Source organism: Alexandromys fortis, unplaced genomic scaffold, assembly GCF_014885135.2.
Source record: "Alexandromys fortis isolate MF-2015 unplaced genomic scaffold, M_Fortis_MF-2015_v1.1 scaffold_53, whole genome shotgun sequence".
Classification (NCBI taxonomy): Eukaryota; Metazoa; Chordata; class Mammalia; order Rodentia; family Cricetidae; genus Alexandromys; species Alexandromys fortis.
Window position 1 is genome coordinate 1,694,330 of NW_026067939.1, and position 19,732 is coordinate 1,714,061.

Genomic DNA, 19,732 nt, shown 5'->3' on the forward strand with positions numbered 1-19,732 from the left:
TGAAACTATAAGGTTCCAGCAAGGAGCTTAGCATGGATGCCAGTAGTTTGTTGCACGGGAAGGCTTTCTTTCTACCTACTGAGACTGGCTCTATGGGGGACCGCTATTTTTTCTCCTCCGTTCCAGACTGCTGCATGGGGCGTACTATACACATTTCCTAGCTTGCTGAGTGTGTGGCCTTTCACCATATAGCTCGTGTTTGCTTATGGTGGTTTAGCCCCATGGAGTTGTCTTCAAAGATAGTGTTTTTTCTTTTTCTTTCTTTTTTTCACAATTTTTAGATTGGAAGAAAACATAATTTTTTTAAACCTATCTGGGTTGCTAGTTAGTCATTTTATTAATAGTTTATTCTGCCAAATTTCAAAGGGATACATCTAATTTGACTTCTTTTGATCAGAAAGTAAATTTGTTGGTGCTTGAAGCTGGGACTGGAAGCTACCAAGACCCCACCAGATTCTGACCTCAGCAGTGTTGATATAGGGCCTGTGCTTTGTTGGGGGGTGGGGAATTCTGTGATGTAGTTTTAAACAGAATCTCTGGTCTCCATCCACTGTTTGCTAATGCCTCTTCCCATTGTGCTAATAAAACCGTCTCCAGGAAAGTTGCCTACTGCCTCCCCAGGTGGAAGCCTCTTCAGAATACCCAGATTTGCTTTCTCAGTACTGTTAGTACATGTTGCAGGGGAAGGAGCCGCTTGTTCATCCGGCAGCCTGGCTAGCTTAGCCCCGAAATAACAACACAGAAATTGTATTAATTAAAACACTGCTTGGCCTATTAGCTCCTACATCTTATTGGCTAACTCTTACACCTTGATTTAACCCATTTCTATTAATACATAGAATACTTTCCTGGCAGTGGCTTACCAGGAAAGATTCAACATGTCTGATTCTGGTGGCTCCATGGTGTCTGTCTCTGACTCTGCTCTCTTCCTCCCAGAATTCACAGTTCTGTCTTCTCCTCCTACCTAAGTTCTGCCCTATTAAAAGGCCCAGACATTTTCTTTATTCATTAACAATGAAAGCACAACACATAAACAGAAGGACCTCCGACACCAGGCGCCTGTCAGTGCATGGCTTGACACAGCAGTAATAGAAATAGTGCATTATAAACATGATAGGTTATCAGATAGTAGTGGGTTTATATGTACTATCATTTTGTAGCTGATACACGCCAAGAATAACACAATAAGCTGGCTGTTGATTCTACCCACATGTTCAGCCTTATGAAGTTATGTACGTTTGGCCCTAATCTAAGACCTTAGTTGGTTAAAACTCTCAAACTCTGGGAGACAGTTTACCATCTTTTTATTCATGGTTGGTCTCTTTATAGCTGCTGTATTACAGTACTAAAAATAAATGAATGACTTAAGGGTCCAGAAGGGCTAGCCTCACCTCTTCCAGCTCCCAGTGACTCCAGGCATTCTTTCCAGTTTGCCTGCCTTTCATATGACCTGTTTCTCTGCTGCCTGTGCCTCTGTGTGTCTCTGAGCCCCCCACCTCTCATTGCTGAGTTACTGGATGCAGAGCCTACTCCAATCTGGTATGACTGGGTTACATCTGCAAAGGATTTATCTCTCAATAAGGCAGCTTTCAAAGTGCCAGGAGTGCCGGGTGGTGTTGGCACACGCCTTTAATCCCAGCACTCGGGAGGCAGCAGCAATTGGATCTCTGTGAGTTCGAGCCCAGCCTGGTCTGCAAGAGTTAGTTTCTAGGACAGGCTCCAAAGCTACAGAGAAACCCTGTCTCAAAAGAACAAAACAAACAAAAAACAAAACCCAAAGTGCCAGGAGTTAGGACTCCACCCTTCTTCATTGCAGCATACAATCCAACCCCACTACACGCCTGGCCCCTTCTTGTCACCTCACTTAAACACCATTAAGAAATGTGCAGTGATGGTCTAAGGTAGCTCAGGACCACATGTTTCTTCTACACCAAGTCACTCCATTTTCTAAAATAGTTTTCAGAATATTGTCATGGTCATATGACTTGAATGTCTCTGTTTGGTGGTTTCACAGATTGCTCATATTCAAATCCTTCCCATCACCTCTCACCTTCTCCTGGCTCCATTCCCTTCTTAGTAAATGGCCCCTCTGTCCTCTGGCTGCTATGGGAAACCTAAAAGGTAACCTTCCTGTCTGGGTTTGCTGGGCTCTCACAGGCAGTTGGTTTGTCACAGCCTTCAGTGTAGCTGGAGTTCTGTGCAGCTTGTGAAATCCTTCTCTTCCACATCACCACCGCCCTTCTGCCAGTGCTTTCCATTTCTTCCGACAAGATAGACCCAGCAGGCACCAGGCACTTCCTCTCCTTGCTCCTTACCCTCCACATTCAGAATATGTTTTAAAGATGAACCTACTGAGCTTCACCCTTTGTAAAACTTAGCCTCCACGTCCTATCTTGCTTTCAGCACAAATGCCTCACAAGCACATCCGTCTCCATCTCCTCCTCATTGTCCTCGTCCTGCATCTGTGCCTCTTCACCCCACTTCAGATGCCAGCCCTAGCACAGGTTTCTCTCTCTACCTCGACTGCTTCCCCTCTGCCCTGCCCTCCCCTCACTTCAGACTTCTCTAGGCAACTTTCTCATCTTTAGGCTTACATTAATGGCCATATCCCTTGGGGGTTTTATTCTACCGTCTAAGTCTGTTTTCTGCCTCCCTGTGATCTGATAAAACTGGACACTTTCCTGGCTGTAACATTTAATGTCCACTATGAACCTGTGTCTCATATTGACCTTTATGTCCCCTGTGCTGAAGCCAGGCACTTAGCTGTAAGAATGCTCGTATGACAAGTATTTGCCGAGGACGAGCCACTCAGACTGATGCTGTCCCATGTTCTGTTGCTGTGAAGAGACACCATGACCACAGCAGCTCTTATAAAGGACAACATTGAAATGGGGCTGGTCTACATGTCACCATGGCAGGGCACGGTAGCGTGCAGGCAGACATGGTGCCAGAGAAAGAACTAAAAGTTCCACATCTGGATCTACTGGCAGCAGGCAGAGAGACTGGGTCTGACTTGGCTTTCTGAAAACCCAAAGCTCACCCCCCCCCCCCAGCGATATACTTCCTCCAATAAGGCCACACCTACTCCGACAAGGCCATACCTCCTAATCCTTTCAGACAGTGTGGCTCCTTATGAGTCTGTGGGGGCCATTGTCCCCCCCAAACCACCACAGGTGGCCAAACAGAAGCCCCATTGCATGGATGCCCTATTCATTCTGTCTCATGTCTGGAACTTCTGGAGACTGGCTTGGTCTGGCCTTGTCCTCCAGAGTGTGTAGAGTTGTCTTTTGTCTTCCTCATGGTGGAGCTGGTTTCCTAGGGAGTTGTTGATGGTGTAATGATCCAGACTATTTCTCCTGGGAGTCCTTTTGAGGACATCTATGGTGTCTTAGGCAGACTAGATGCAGCTGCTGTGTGGCTATTTGTGTGTGTGTGTGTGTGTGTGTGTGTGTGTGTGTGTGTATGTGAGCCTTTCCTTCTGTATCCTTGTTATTCACTTTTGCTTTGGCTCAGACTTCAGGAAGGATATTTATGTCTTCCTTTGTTTTGGGTATTGTCTTTATAAATAATAAACTTTCGTGCTATTTCTTTTTCTCCCTTCCTTCCTTCCTTCCTTCCTTCCTTCCTTCCTTCCTTCCTTCCTTCCTTCCTGCCTGCCTGCCTGCACGTATCTCATGCTAGCTTCTAACTCACCCTGTAGCCAAGGATGGCACTGTGCTCCTGATCCTCCTGCCTTTACCTTTAGAGTGTTAGGATTATGGGTGTGGACCACCACAGTTTTATATACTCCTGGGAATAGAACCCAGGACTTTGTACAGGGTAGGCAGGACCTCTGTCAACTCAACTATATCCCAGTTCCTAAATAAATAGTAATAACTTAATCTTGATAAAAAAAAAAAAAAACAGACTCTGCCTAGTAAGTGATGTGGTTTCTGACATTTTCTGGAACATCACCCATATACTTTTGTAAATGTCACATAGCTTCAATTCATAAAATTACTCCACATAGGCCGTTTTTATTTGCTTCTGATTTTTATTATAGCATTGATGAGTGTTTTAGGTACCAGTAAATGTGTCCTTATATCGAAGGTTTTAGGAAGTAGAAATACTGAATTATCACCCCCTCTCACACTCTCAGCCTAAAGACAAAGCCAGAGAAATGAAGCCCATTTGGGAAACCATGCACGCTCTCTTCCTCATTGGGAAACTCATTGCTGGATCGTTCGCTATGCTTTCAGCAGACTCCCCAAATCACAGTAGCTCGAATAATAGTGATGGTGGGTTTTTCATGATACATGAGGATTAGAAACCAGGCTCATTCATTATCCAAAGCTCAGCCCCTTGCTATCCACAGCTAATGCTGGATCCAGGCTTGCTTTCTGACCCTATGAATAGAGCATCATGCTTGCCGGTGTCTGCAGCGGCAGGGTGCCATCCAATTATAGGAAACTATGTAGAAATGACTGCCCAAAGGGCAGCTTTCCTTAAATGGCTTTTCCTTTTGTGTTGGCTGGGGAAAGCTCCACAGACAGGATCCAGAGCAAACTCGTCAGAAAGGACTAGAAGAGAAATGCTTCTTTTGGTCCAGTCAGGCAGTGTCCCTGAGCTGGGTCAATGAAGCCAGAGCTGAGTCAATGAAGGCAGAACCGATTAGGCACTAGATAGTGACAGCCATACCTCAGAACCCCTTTCCTGTAGGTCACCCTTTAACACAAGTTTCTTGGGAGAATTATTATTCTTTTAAAGCGGGTGTGTGTGTAGACAAACACAGGACAGACAAAACACGCACAAAAGGAGAAGACACAGACACGCGGCTCCCACGTGGGTGCACTTTAATGGGGGGGGGCACGATAAGGGACAGGTGTGCAAGACACACAAGGGTAAGGGGCAAGAGAGGGAGACCTCGTGGAAGCTCGCTTTTTAACGAGAAGCGCAAGGGTATCTGGAAGAAATGTCCTGCACCTGTGCACGCCCGTGCGTGCAGGTGTCCGTAATCCAGGAGGAATCTGGGAGCTGTAGTTTCCAAAAGGAACAACAAGAATAAGAAGAGTTCTTTGGAAATCCCAACACCTCGCCTTTAGGATGGATGGATGACGAGGAACAGTGACAGAAGCTTTAGACTCGCATCCTCTTCCTAACACTGGCCATTTGTCTGTGGCTCACTGAGTATCTGCTTGGCAGGGGCTTCTTTGTGCCTAGCAGCCCAGGTGCACCTGCCAGACACTTAAGCTGGCATGTAGATGGGCGACGTCAGAGTGCTAGCCATAGTATAGAAGCATGTCGAAACCTACATAGTCTTGGCTTGTTTTCCACTCATTTCCCGATTACCTGTCCTCACAACCATCAGCCGTGTGACTACTTCTAGTTAGGTCAGTGGTCACAGAGAAGCGCATGTATGGTGAACATGTGGTGCTTGCAGTTCACGCTACTCTGAACGTGTATGCAACGCAGCACCATTGTCGCGGTCCCCTACAATCCTCGTCATGTTACAGAGAACGACACTGGTGGAAACACCTAAGGTTGAACATCTCTCATTCTGAAATCCGAAACGCGACAGAAAATCCAAAATCGTATGAGAGCCGGAGAGCAGGAAGTCCCATGCCGTGCAGCTTCCCTTCAGGCATTGCTTTGTTCTGACCAACAAATAGAAGGGAAATTTCCCTTGATTAGGCCTGGAAGATTTTTTTTTTTTAAGAATATCTGTTGCCTTTAAGGGGAATATTGCCACCCCATGTGGCAGAACCCTATTTAAACCACACACATATAGGCAAACACTCATGCATGCATATTTAAGTATATAAAGTGTTTCCCTATATCTTTTTAAACATCCTTAGTGTTATCTTCCTTTTTTCTTCATTCCCCCTCTGTTCCCTTCTTCTGTCCTCCCTAATTAAAGCCCCTCCCCTTTTTCCCCTTGTCCCCTTCTGAGCTTCCCAGTACCCCTTCTCCAAAGCCCCTTCTCCCCCATCATGATCTCTTTCTACCTTCCTGGTTTCTGTGGTTACTCATGGTTATACATATCTAAAGATTCAGAGCTGGGATCCACAAGTAAGAACATTCAACATCCATCTTTCTGGGTCTGGGTTACCTCACTCAATATAATATTTTCTCGTTCCTGCATTTGTGTTTTATGCAAAATTGCATCATAAATTTGCATTTGCCAGAAAATTTCATTTTTCTTGATAACCGAATAGTATTCCATAGTGTGTGTGCACCACATTTTCCCTGTCAGTTTATTAGGCAAGGGACATGCAGGTTGTTTCCATTTCCTAGCTGCTGTGCATAAAGCAACACTGAGAATGTCTGAGCGAGTATTTCTGTAGTAGAATACCAAGTCCTTTTGGCGTGTGCCTAGGAGTGTTATAGCGGGGCTGGGCTATATAGTGAAGCTACTTGGAGCTTTTGGAGAGTTTCCCACATGGATTCAGAGTGTCTGCACCAGTTTGTAGTCCTTCCAACAGTCAACGGGGGTTCTCTTTCCTCACACCCTCACCGTGTTCATTATCAATTTCATTTCCTCTCAGCCATTATGACCAGGATTAGATAAAATTTCAAAGTAGCTTTACTTCTCATTTCCCTAGTCACGCTGAACACAACCCATTTCTTAGCCATTTTTGTTTATTTGTGAGCTACCTGTTTGGATCCAAAGCCTGCATTTTAAATTAGGTCATTTGCTCTCTTGAGTCTTTTCGTTTGTTTTGTTTTGTTGAGATCTTTGTATTTTGTATTTTGAATATTAATCTTCTGTCTGATGTATAGCTGAAAAAGGTTCTGTCCCCTCCGTGGGCTTTCTTTTCCTGATGGAATATGTTTTGTTTCACCATTTTAAAAGTGATTTTCCAGTGCGGGGCTGAATCATGTCTGCAGGTTTCCCACTGCACTGCCGTTCCTGAGCCGCCAGTGTGAAGGGTTCTCCTTTACAGCAATCCCTTTAAAGCTATAGATTCCTCTCCCTGATGCCTGCTTCTTAAATCTTATAAACATAGCTCAGCCGGGGCTTAGAAGATGAGTTCGCTGTAGTGGTACCACCAGGTCACCATTGTGAGGTCAGGGTCTTACTCTAGAACTCAGTTCTTATCAGCGTTGAATGCCCAGTGGCTTCAGGGAATGTGGCAGGCTCCCAGGAACTGTCCTGGCCTAGTTCCATTCTGTCATAAGTTTTTCCATGGTTGTGTTCTTTCCTAGTATAGAAAACTGAAACCACCTGATATAAGTTGTTTTTCTTTGCAGAAAAAAAAAATTCTTGGGAAATCACACTTAAAGAATTCAGATTCAAATCATTTTTACTACAGGTATACTAAGCATATGTACTGCTGATCACTGTGGCATTTGCTCCCATATTGAAGACAGTGAGAAATGAATAATAATTTTCTTTTTCCTCACTGCCCCACACTATTGCTCTAGCATCCCAAAGAATTTTTTTTCTGTGTCTCTAAGGAGAATTGACATCCCTACTCCCTGGTGGAGGCACCTAAGCAGCACACTGTTGATGTGTAGGGTCAGAAAGAGTAAGGTTCAATTCCTGGCCATGTGACCTTGCACGAAGCAGTTTCAGCCTCTCAGCATCTCAGTGTCCCTTTCTGTAAAATAGGAGTAATAATGTCATCTTTATTGTGGAATGTGTTCAAATTCTGTACGACAGTGCATACAGAGTGTTGGCTATTTCAGTAATCCCTACGAAGTAACTGAGGCGATCCATATTAATTTCAGCATTGTGTTTGTCTCTCTAAAAAGTCTTGCCACAAATCAAATTACTACCCGTGCACTACATTTTACTGTTTAAAAACTAGTCTGAAATCTTCAGGCCATGTTTCACTTCAGAAGACTACAGCATACTGCAGGACTAGGCCTGAATTTTTGACCTTTGAAATTAGAGATTTTTAGGAATAAGTGCCTGTCTCTCCCCATCACCCATCTTAGCCATCAGGGCAGGGACAACTAGTGCCATACCCTCATTCTTCCCAAAGAGCTGTGACGAGTGCTTTCGTGGGGATATTTGTCTCTAGCACCCTCCCTTGCTGCGTACTTGGGAACCCTCCTATTGTAGCCAGCCTCCATGGGCGTGAAATCAGCCCATGGTAGATGGCAAATTAGGGCTGGGAGTTGCTGTATTGCACTTATACAGATGTTTTCATATTGTTATTCTTTAGATGGTAGGGCATAGCAATTATTTCCATAGCGTGTTGGTTGTTATAGGATATGCTGAGCATATTTGAAAATATGATATATGAATACGCAGATCTGAATGAGGGACATAACTTATTACAGGTTTAACGTCTTTGAGAGTTCCCTCAGGACAGTAAAGGACAACCCAACTGCATTTTCCATTTTTGTGGTGTAAATCAATGACGATACGCCTAAACCAGAGTGGGGTGATTCCTGTAATCTGGGGTCACCTTGTTACCTATGTGAGAGGCTGTCTGTTTGTTCTCTGATCATGCCACTTACTGATCACCGCGGGGGCTCTAGCAACAGCTCTCAGAACTGCTTGTCTCCTCTTGGTTAAGGATGATAGGTGTTGCAGTTGCTGGGCTGTGGAATCTGGCCCTCCTGCGGACTCTGGCCATCTTTTCTGGTGGCGGTTAATCACAACAGATGCTTCTCATCCCAGCGAATGAGGGCCTCATTACCTCTCCCCTTTATTATTCTCCGGACAATGGGTAGGAAGTGTGTAGCATGTTTGTTAGTCTTGAGAACAATTTTTGAGGAACTGAATAAAAAAGGCTAGTTGAAACCAGTGTCAATGTAAATATCGCATCTTTGCAAGTCAGGGCTCTTGGCAGATCATGAATCTCCTGATATGAGTATTTAATTTGAATCCTGCTTAGTCTGCTCATCCATTTGCAGGGCATATGTAATTATCAGGCCTTTGAGGCATTCCCAGGCAGTGGAAATGGATGGTATTCTGTTAGAACAACAGAAACTGATAGCTAACATTGGGTGTGATCCAGGAGTGATTCGAAGCGCTCTGCACGACAAGGACGTAATTATACACCTATTATCTCACTTAATCCCCGCAACAACCTGGTGCCTTCGTGCTGTTAAGACCACTGTACAAATGCGAGCAGTGGACGCGTGGAGAGGGTTGCAGCCCTGATCAGGTTCACCAAGCAGGTGTGTGATGGGCTCGCTCTAAGCAGGCCGGCTGAGTCAGTTCTGTAAGCCTGCTGCCATGCTGAAATCCATTACTTCTAAAAATTCCATAAAATTACTTGTTAGCTGTGTAAAGCCTCACTTTGTATGAAATCAGTCTCAACCAGGTAGATCACTTTTTTGTTTTGTTCTGTTTTGTTTGTTTTGTTTTGTTTAATCCCTTAGCTTGAAGTATATTCCAGCATTGTTCAAGGGCCTCTGTCTCAGCAGTGTGTGACTGGAGCATTTTAATGCCAGTTAAGCACGGAAGCTAGTATAGGGATTTTGAAGTCATGTTACTGAATGAGCAGGGAAACAAGTTGGAATCTGCAGAGGGAGAGCTCCTGTACAAGCCTCAGGAAAACAGAAAGGAGTTCTTGTCCGTTCATTGCAGTCTTGTTAAGCTCCTGACCTGAGCTCTCCTGGGAGAGTGGCCGGCCATGACATCCCTGTGAGAAAAGCCAGTGGCTGTAGGATGGCTCGGAAGAGGATGCCTGGGAAATGCCATGGAAAGCACTGGGGAGGATAGCGTTTCAGAATGCCACAGGTGCATGCCCCCATCGACTTCTCTGCTGGCATCCAGAAGAATGATGCCAATGCCCCGGGCACTGTATTTCATGGGATGCTAGGCCCTGGTGACCTTGGGGAACTGTTTCCTTAGTCTGTGAGTGCTGGTCTGAGGAAGCACAAGCAACTACTAGCTCAGGAGACTTCGTCTTGTTGCTGGCGTGTTTTTTGTTTGTTTTTTTTTTTAGGACTGAGGCCGTATGAATGTTTTAGATAAAACCTATGGAAAAGGCATACTGAATAGGGAAAAAGAAAGAGAGAGAGAGAGAGAGAGAGAGAGAGAGAGAGAGAGAGAGAAAGAAAAAAAGAAAAAAGAAAGAAAGAAAGAAAGAAAGAAAGAAAGAAAGAAAGAAAGAAAGAAAAACAAATCTTGCCACTACCTTGAGGATATATGCTAGGAGTCAGTGTGCTGTTTGGATATTTGATAAATCTTTATAACACCACTTTCTCTTAATTTAACTTTGTTTATGAAAGGAACAGTTGAAAGAGCTGCTTAGGCTTCTGCCAGTCATTCTTGGTCCATGGAATAGGTTCTTAGAACAGTATGTGAAGCATGCAAGCGTTCTGGTGCCTTCAACAGTAGGGAAGCTGCTCTTTACAGCACAGCCCTTGGCCTTCCCTGCCAACACTATTTTCCTTCACCGCCGAGATCCATCTTGCTCAAGCATCCCTTCTCCTTTTCTGGCCAACAAAAGTTGCTCTCTAGGATGATAGCTAGTAAGGGTCAGGGTGAAAGTCCCCCAGAAGGTCAACACATATTTAAAAGCCTCTGTCTTACCGCAAGGCAAACCTGACTTGTCTTGTTCACCATGTTAGGACTCTTACAGACTTTGACAGACATAATCTAAGGATTTGAATGGAAATTTTTAAGCAATGTCAGATGTTTCTCCAAATCTCCCAAAATTATTTAATGGTTATCAATTCCTCACATGTTTGAGAAACCATCTGTATCCTATATTAAGTCCCTAAATGTGTTTTAATCACTGTATGAACTCATCAGTCTATTTCACTAGTCCATCTGTCAAATCATGCCCTGTCCTGGTCCTTGAACTGCTATGGATTTATAAATGTCTTCTTAGGATGTCCAAGGGCCAATTCATTCTCATCTAGTCTGTAGAGTCTTTTTTAGTTATTTCTGCAGGTTTATCTTTCCACATTGTTTAAAATAAACCCCTCTATTCAGCTCTCCTTACAAAACCATGTTTGGATTTGCATGGACTGACTGGATTAAAATTATAAATTACATTAGAAAGAACAGATACCTTTTTATATCAAGATTGTCTTCTTGTAGAAAATTCTGATAAGCATCATTGTAAAGATTTGATTATTACAATCAAATGTATAACATCAGATTTCCTGATGTTATAAATGAGGTGGGTTTATCAATTATATTTAATCTTAAACTTTATTACAAATACTAAATAGTGTGTGTGTGTATTACCATGGCATGTGTGTAGAGGCCAAAAGAAAGCTTATAGGATTCAGTTCTCCCCTTTGGACTTGGGTACCAAACTCAGCTCCTCAGAGTAACCCTTATCCCTGAGTCCATCTCACTGGCCCTCTTGGATCCTATTCAACTGGATCATTGATGTTTAGGAGAGCTATTATTTGCCGTTCTTTTTCTCAGTCGTAATATTCATGGTCACTTTGTGGTTATACTTCAACTAGTAATGAATTCTACAGACAGTCAGCAGTTGGTGGGCTAAAGAAGACATCCCATTACTTAGTGGTTCATTGAACCCCAGACATCCACAGACACCTGAAGTGACAATACTGATATTTTTCACGCCTGTACACTTTTGATGTGAAACCTATTTTCTTTCTACTTTTACTTTGAAATAGGTCAATTGTGCAGAAAGTCATGGCACACTAACACATTCATTGTCCCAGCTTGCGTCAATTCTTAATGGTATACACTTTCTTCTTCCCAAGTTGAACAAAACCGTAAATCAAGGTCCCTTTGTCCTCATCTGGGCTGAAATGGGTGCTTATTTCTGTGTTCAGTGCTGCAGATGTTCATGTACTATGTCATTTGTGTATTTTAAACACAAACTTGTTATATGTGGTGTTTAAATGTCTTTCCGGTCTAAAGGAAATAATATCCAAATAAATAAATAACAAATAATTTTCCACTATGAGCAGTGTTCCAACCTTTGCAGAAACTATGGGACAGGAAGTTAAAGTGCTCCATAATTATTCGACTAATAAAGGGAGGGCCAACGATGGAGCTCATTGGTTCAGTGCCGATCCAGCCTGTGCAGGGTCCCGGGATCCATCCCAGCACCACAAAAAAGCTAAAAGGACCTCTTTACAATCAGGCTCCTGTCTCAACACCACAGCGATGTGTGGCATGCATTCAGACGTTGTCTGAACGTCTTAGCGCAGAATTCCTTCCAGAAGGGAAAACAACCGGATGCGTGATTAGCTTCATAGCCTGCTCTCTGTGGATATTTATTTCTTTTATTTAAGATGATAATTTAAAGAAGAAGAGTGTGGGCAGGATTTACTGGGCCTTCAGGTGGGTTTAACAGGGAGGCACATCATCACTGAAGATGCAGAGCAGCGGACTCTGTGGACTTGATCGGGTCCCTGCCCCTGAGCTGAGATGGCTTGCACAGAGCCAGCAGCCTGAGCAGCTGCAAGAGCAGAGTGCCTGTGGCACAATGGAAGGAAGTCTCCCTGTAAGCTCGTTCAGGCAAGGAAAGGAAAAGGATTTTCCATTTGCCTTTTTCTGTGAGCAATTCAACTTCCTAATTACACGATCCAAGTTGTTTCAGAAACGGTGTCAACCATGTGTTTGCTAAATGGTGGAGACAAACATGAGGAAGTCTGATTAGAGTCAACCTCCCCGGGGAAAGGCAATGTTTCTATCCCATTTGATTCAGCCTTCGGGGACCTGCGCGAGCAGAAGTGCCTGTGTGGTAGGCTCCCTTCTTCCTTGTCCAGCACACCCTGTAATCAGCTGTCCTGAACTGGAGAGAAATTGTACGTGCTGACTGACATAAGAATGAGTTTCGTGCAATAGGCAGCAGACTCAGAGGCAGGGGGATAATGGCCATTATTGTGAGCCTTTGGGAGGTTAAATATCTGTATGAGAGTCTGTGAGAGAACACACCAGAAGTATCTTCCAAGAGGGAGCCAGCCGCTCGTCAGTTTTTGTTTCACTGGATTTGAAAGTAGCTAATCAGGGTAAATAACCAATTCAACTTCCTACTGTTGCATGATGCCGGGTCTTTTTTCATAGAAACCCACTTTTAAAAAGTGTTAGGCCCTGATGCAGAAGTTTGCTACCTAAATAATAGTGGGTTTTGGATAGGTGACCGAAAAGTGCTTAAAAGACAGAAAACATCTTTCTTGGAGACTGCTTTGGATCAAGCTAAGTTCTCCATCCTGACACAGTTTGAATTAACACCGGAGGTGAAGTTCCATAGCTATGAATAGGATGACCACCGTTTTAACATCCAAAGTAGACAATTGAAGGGCTAACTGGTCTAAACTGGTTCAAACAACTACCATAGCTAGTAATCACTGGCACTGTACTTGTTGCTTAAAGGAAAACTTAATGCACATTTTAAAAATGTATCTGTTTCTGGCTTTAATGATTGTTAAAAAATAAAACTTCACCAACAGTTCTATGGCCACCCTTTCTGGGGAAGGGGATGGTTTCCTTGTCTTCCACTGGTTTGCACACTGCCTCTTTCTTACCTCGAGCCAATGGGTCTGTGCTTTTGTACTTCGGATCCCTGGGAAAGATGTCTAACTTACTAGTGATGGGTGGTTATTGGCTCTTGAAATACCAAAGCTTATTGTTCTTTTTAGAATAAATGCTTTTCAAAAAATTCAAAGCAGTTTTGAAACTTGATAGCTGGGTTTTTTTTTTAATTTTGGTAAACCCTGAAAGGTATGAATTCTGAAAATGAAGAGGAGCAAAGACTAAACATTATAGCTTACGTTTGTCCCATGGAAACTCAGTCCTTCCTTTTCTACCAGGAACAACCTAATGAGCAAAAGTGGCCGAAGCTGAAGGTGCAGGAGCTGAGTTCGTCTTAAATGAGGACACTGTCATGTGCATATTCTCCTGACTTTTGCTTCTTTGGATATAACATCAGTATCAATGCAACTCTCATTATTCGGGGCCTACTTGGCCATCCCACTTCTACAATATCAGTTTCTTCAATCTCTCTGTCCAGACAATGACTGTTCATTGGGAACAAATGGCCTGCTACTGAGTGATAATCTTTTGTAGCTTTTGATTTGGATCAAAGAGAGGGTAGTAGATAGGAAAAAGAGAATAGCAAGGAATATGAATTCTGAAAAAGAAGAAGAGTAAAAACTAAGCCTTGTAGCTTTCATTTGTCTCCTGGAACTCCGTCCTTGAGTTCTGTCAGGGCCAACCTAACAAACAAAACCTTCCGACGTAGGTGCAGGAGCTTACAATCCTTTACTATGTGGTTTTTGTTAGTGTTGTTGAGATGTTGCTTTTATTTTAATTTATTTATTTATTTTGTCTTAGAGGGGTCCCTCTCTATCCCTCTGCCACTTTTATCTCTCTTTGTTTGCACATGCATGCGTGCTTGTGTGTGTGTGTGTGTGTGTGTGTGTGTGTGTGTGTGTGTACACATCCTGACTCCTGGGCCGTTAGATTTATGTCTGAGATGTCCTGACACTGTAAACATTTTCTGTGCTGCAAACAATTGACTTCTTTGTTTCTAGTAAACAAGATCTTTTAAAGATACAGCCATGTTTGATTGTAAGGTGTTCTGTCCTGCCTTCTTCCTTTGAGCACAGTGTGCACTATTATAGGTCTTATTGTAGATGTGAGAACTTCTTTATATTCCTGGGTGTGGCAGCCCCAGGACATCTTTGGGAACTTCCAGTAAATACAGACGTGACCCTAACAACAGATCTGGTCAGGGGTGTGTTCTGTTTTTAGAGGTGAAACCTGTATGTGCTGTCGTTTGAGTGGAGAATCCATCAAACTAAACTTCAAAAAAAAAAAAAAAAAAAGACTGTGAAATTTTCCAAGGACGTTTACAAGGCAGAATGTTTACTACTGAATAAAGCAGGCCTCAGAACTTTGAACAAGATGTTTTGTTCTAAAAGCCCGAGTATATTTAGACACAGGGGGTGTTTTCTTTCAGCTCTTCTCAGTTCATATACTTATATTTGCTATTACATGAGATAATCATTGTTTTTAGAGTATGTTAGAATTTATTGTAGGGTCATTTGGAGCAGTTCAGTTGAGGTTTATCTGCAAGGATGGAAAAGAGCGGAGGGCTGTATTTGGAATTTCCCAGGCAATTTCAGCCGAGGAAGATGAGCTTGTGTACAAGAAATGATTTTAGCTGGGCACAGGGACTCCAGGCTAGGTAATTTGATATGCATGACTGAGGGGACACGAGGAATTAATCAACCAACAGAGGAAAAGGTCATAGAGTCAGTGAGCAGGAACTGCCAGGTGAAAATAAGTTTGGGGCATGAGGATATGGTGAGCCAGTAAGATTCGGTGTGCCAGGTAGATCATGGTATGTCTTGGCTGATACGGAAATGGATGAGAGACTGTGTTTGATGCAATGATAAAGCATGGCTGAGGTGACTGAGGTGGCTGAGGTAGCAGGCCCAAAGCCACTGAGGAAGTCAAAGAACTGACAGATCTCAAGGAGCTGATCATGGATTGCAAAGAACGAAGTAAGGCTGGAGACAGACAATAAGTTTGGGAGTCATAAGGGAGGATTGGGAGACCCCGAAGTATGTAGACGTTTGTGATTAGGACAGAGACTAATAGTGTGAACTCCAAAGTCTAGTCCTTCCTGGGAGCCAGAAGTGATTATTTTCTAGAAGTGAGCAGAGACAGCGGGGGTTATGGCATCCCCTAGAGAGACCAAGATTCTGTTAGAAGAAGCTAATTGATTAGAAGGTAGAGGAAAGGTTCAGAAGCCGAGACCTCAGACTCTGTTGAACTCCCTGAGGAAGGGCACTCCAGGAGGGCACAGTGGGAAGCATTCAGGAACAAGCTGTCCTGGGAGGAAATTATTAGCCTTGCTCACAGTCTGAGGGTGGATAAGCAAGGATGGACATACAACATGATTGAGGCTGGTGGCTTCTAAAACGGGAGTCTGTAATGTGAGAGAAGATGGACTGGGTGGGCATTTGCCAGAGCAAGCAGACCTCTGGATTTCTACTTCCATCCTCTGCTGTGGTCATTTGGGGGTAAGGGGTGAAAGCTGGGCTACCTGCGTGTGGGCAGGGTTTTACAGTCCCCTCTTCATTCTGTGCTGAAGGTGGGTGTAAAAGCTGGGGAGAGGCCCATTCATGAACTCTACTGCATGCAAGTCTCACTGATTATAACAATTAGAGAACTGTGGCGAATGTAGCCTAGGAGGCTCTGTATTGGGTTAATTTATTCAATGCTTCATCTTTTCCGAGATCTAACCTTTGTTTATTCTTCCTAAAGTGGGAACGCAAGTCCCATGGTGTTGCCTGCTAGATGCTTGGATCTTCGGTAGAAATTTCTCAGAGTTTGTACTCAAGAAGCACCCAACTTGGATTTAGGTTGATTTTTTTAAGCCCGTGTAAGACATGATCTGTGTTTTCAAAAATCTCTTTTATCTGAGATGTACTTTATGTGTGCTACATATTATAGAGTATTGGTGCTTCTCATGATTGGTAATCAATAGGTAAACTTCAGATACCAGCTCATGTTATGAGACAGGTCATTCCTCTCATGCTTCCTCTGGATGCCCAATTCTCAAAAAAAAAAAAAACATGTGATGTGAATGAAGTGTGACAGTGTCACAGTCATTGCTGCTGATTGACATGTTCTCTCCCCGTCTTTTAGTGAAGAGAGTTACAACGTCACTGATTATTCCTTAAGGGATCAGCTGCTGGTGGAATCCTGTGACAACGAGGAGCTTAATTCTTCCCCAGGGAAGACTACCTCCACAATGCTTTACTCAAGACAGAGCTCAGCCACGCACCTCTTCACTCTGACGGTCCTCAGCAACCATGCCAATGAGAAGGTGGACATGCTGCTCGGGGCTGAGACCCAGTAAGTGCACATAGGGCGAAGGCTCAGAGCTCCCCGACCTCCCTCTTCTTCACTCACCTGCTCCTCCTCTACACAGACAGCGGCTGGTATTTATCTCTGTTGTTGTATACCTCCTGTGCGCTGAGCACAGCATCCAGGTGCTTTTAGCAGATATGATCTCCTGAGGATCTCTAGGGTGGGATGTTGCAATTTGGGCCCTGTACGTCCTGATGGATGCGTCGTTTTCATTAAAAATGCATTTTATTTAAATACTGGCATTTGGATAAACAAAAACATTAGGATAAAGTTTTTTTCTTATTCATTCCGGCAAGTTCATTTGGAATAGTCTGGAACTTTACGTCAACCTCCGTTTGTCTTTCTGCAGCCCTAGAGAAGCTGCTTCTAATACCAAAAGCTACGACGTGGCCGCTTAACATTTTACACGAACACCTTGTAGTTGCTGCACTTTGGAGCCTTGAAAAAATGGCTCACCCCTTTTGGGACGAATAATTAAATGGTAGAAACTCTAAGCAAATGCTGCTTTCTTTTGGGACTGAATTTGAAGTGAATCTTGAATCACCTGTCTCCAGGCAGACAGAGCACAAGGGTTCTCGGAGTTATACCTGGCCTAGGAAAACTTTTTTTGATTCCGCTTTCCAGTCAATCTCTGAAAGCAGATCAGGCATTCTCTGTGCACCTGCAGATTCACCCACACTTAGTGTGCGGTCCACTCCCACATGAACAGTCATAGACCAAGTACTATGTTGGATCAGGGAACAGAGCAAGGGAGGAAAAGGGGTTCCCTAAGTCTGGGTCCTCTCTGGTCCTTGCTTGTTTCCTTCCATCACCTGATCATCTGTCAGCATCCCCATGTAGAGAGGTTAAAATGAATCAACCGGTCATAGTGAATAACAGCCCCAACTCTAGTTGAGTTTTTATGTTAAAGTATTTTCTTGCCGGAGAAGTCCTGCTCTATGGACTCGCAATTCTTCCCCGAGGGCTGTAGAAAAACCCACAAGAGTTCCTAGCATTGCCTTTTATGTCTGCTGCTTTCAAAAGGAGGGCGTCCTTGGGGTTGTGCTTCTGGAATCGAACACGGGACATACCCAGGGCTAGGAGTAAGGAAAGGCATTGTTCAACCCTAGAAGGCCTTGGGTAGCAGAGGCAGAACTCGGTGTCCTTTGTGTGAGGGAACCTCTTTAAAAAATGGAATTAATATGCTGGATTTTGTGTAACTTTAAGAAAAGCTTAAACTCTTTGGGGGTTAATACTTGCTTAGATGTCCCAGAAAATTCATGGAAGTGCCCCCTCTGTACTTAGAGATGCAGAGAGTGCTGCTTTTGCCTGTGTCCTCTTCTATTCAGTTTGCTCTTCATTCAGGCTTCGCCAGAGCACTGCAGAGCTCTTCCTGACTGGCTCATCCATAATTTATGAAATCTCCATCACTTGTTTCTTAAATATTCCAAGGCAACGTCCTGCTCTTTTTATACCAAGACCGTAGAATCTGTTCTGCTCTCTTGCCTTTGATTTGCCTTGGATTGAACAGTTACCCATTTTCTGAATCAGACATGTTCTCAGAATATTTAGTTATGTCACCCACAAACTCATGAGTATGACTCATATTGGTCATTCTCTCTTTACTAGCGAAAGAGAGAATTCCAGAAAGGGGGGGGGCAGAAGTCTCTCTTCTGGAACAGAAGGAGTGACTGTCATTCTTTTCTTCCCTTCTCTGCCCTCAAATACAGCTGAGAAATAAATGAATAGAACGGGTTTGGAGAGATTGTTCAGTGGTCAGAGCACTTGCTATTCTTACAGAGTTCCTGGGTTCACTTTCCAGCACCCACATGGTCACTTACAACTATCTGTGAGCCCAGTTCCAAGGGCTTTAGAGTACACTCTTTGGGTCTCTGTGAGCACCAGACTTGTTTGCAGTATGCATACATATGTACAGGCAAAACATTTAAAGGCATAATGTAAACAAGAAATTCCGAAGATAAATACAGATGCTGGCAAGATACAAAAGAGTGCTGGTAGAGGTAAAAAGTAAATGACTCCCAAGTGTGCTTTCCTTAAAACACATACACTCTCATGCACAATTAGTTGTTTAAATGTCTAGCAAATTGCTGCACGCTCGGAGTGGATATCTGTAGATTGGTCGTGAGTTACTGGCTTTTCTGTTTTGCTTTATTTCTTTATTTATTTGTTTTAAGCTTACACCTGGAAATATAAAAGCTGAGCTGAGCATACTGATTGAGCACTATAAAATGTGCACATTATGGTCTGTGTGAATCAACTTAAATATCTTTTATCTCCCACGCACTTACCAGGTCTTTATGACGTGGTCTATCTGGTTTTGAACACTCAGTTTTGATCAGCGTAAGGAGTGTTCTTTGCACCTGAGATTTGTGAACTACTGGTTGGATCTGTGGGCTGACCAATGGTTCTCACCCAGAAGCAGTCAGTGACCAGTAAGTAGTTCAGCAGGGGCGGGCTGTGCCCCATTAGCCCCCTTTCCATCCACGATTGTTGACAGGTTGAGCCTTGTGCAAGCCCAGGGAAAGCAACCACAGCTGCCATGAGCACATGATTACAGTGGCTGTGTCATGTCTAGGACACAGCCATTTTGTCGCTTTTCTCCATCCCTACAACTGGCTCTTACATTCTCACCATCGCTTCTCCCTCAGGATTTTCTGAGCTTTACGAATGTCCCATTTAGGGCTGTGCACTCAACTCTCCCTTACCCAAGCAACAAAACATCTCTGTATTCATGAATGTTTACTTGTAAAGAGAAGCTTCCCTGATAACGGCTGAGGGTAGCATTTGTCTATGAGAATAAACATGTGTGTTTAGAAAGCAGTTTGACTCAGTTAAGTTTAGTTAAACAACAGTAGGATGTTGCCTCTTATGGCGTCTGTTTTCCCCAGTAACAGGTTTTTGATTGAACTCATAGTATGAACCTTGATTTTCCTCTCGTGGAACAGGCTCACATCCGACCATAGAGCATTG

The 19,732-nt window shown here is 43.6% G+C and overlaps 1 protein-coding gene across 2 annotated transcripts in view; it reads left to right on the plus strand.

The window, feature by feature from the left end:
- Arhgef26 (Rho guanine nucleotide exchange factor 26) overlaps nucleotides 1-19,732 on the plus strand; it is a 104,392-nt gene that overhangs the window by 74,661 nt on the left and 9,999 nt on the right. The window contains exon 11 of one of the 2 annotated variants that reach the window (XM_050147412.1): nucleotides 16,574-16,747. In XM_050147412.1, the coding sequence (XP_050003369.1) occupies nucleotides 16,574-16,747 (174 nt within the window). Of the gene's footprint in view, nucleotides 1-16,537; nucleotides 16,748-19,732 lie in introns of both variants that reach the window. The other variant, XM_050147411.1, reaches the window with a different exon arrangement.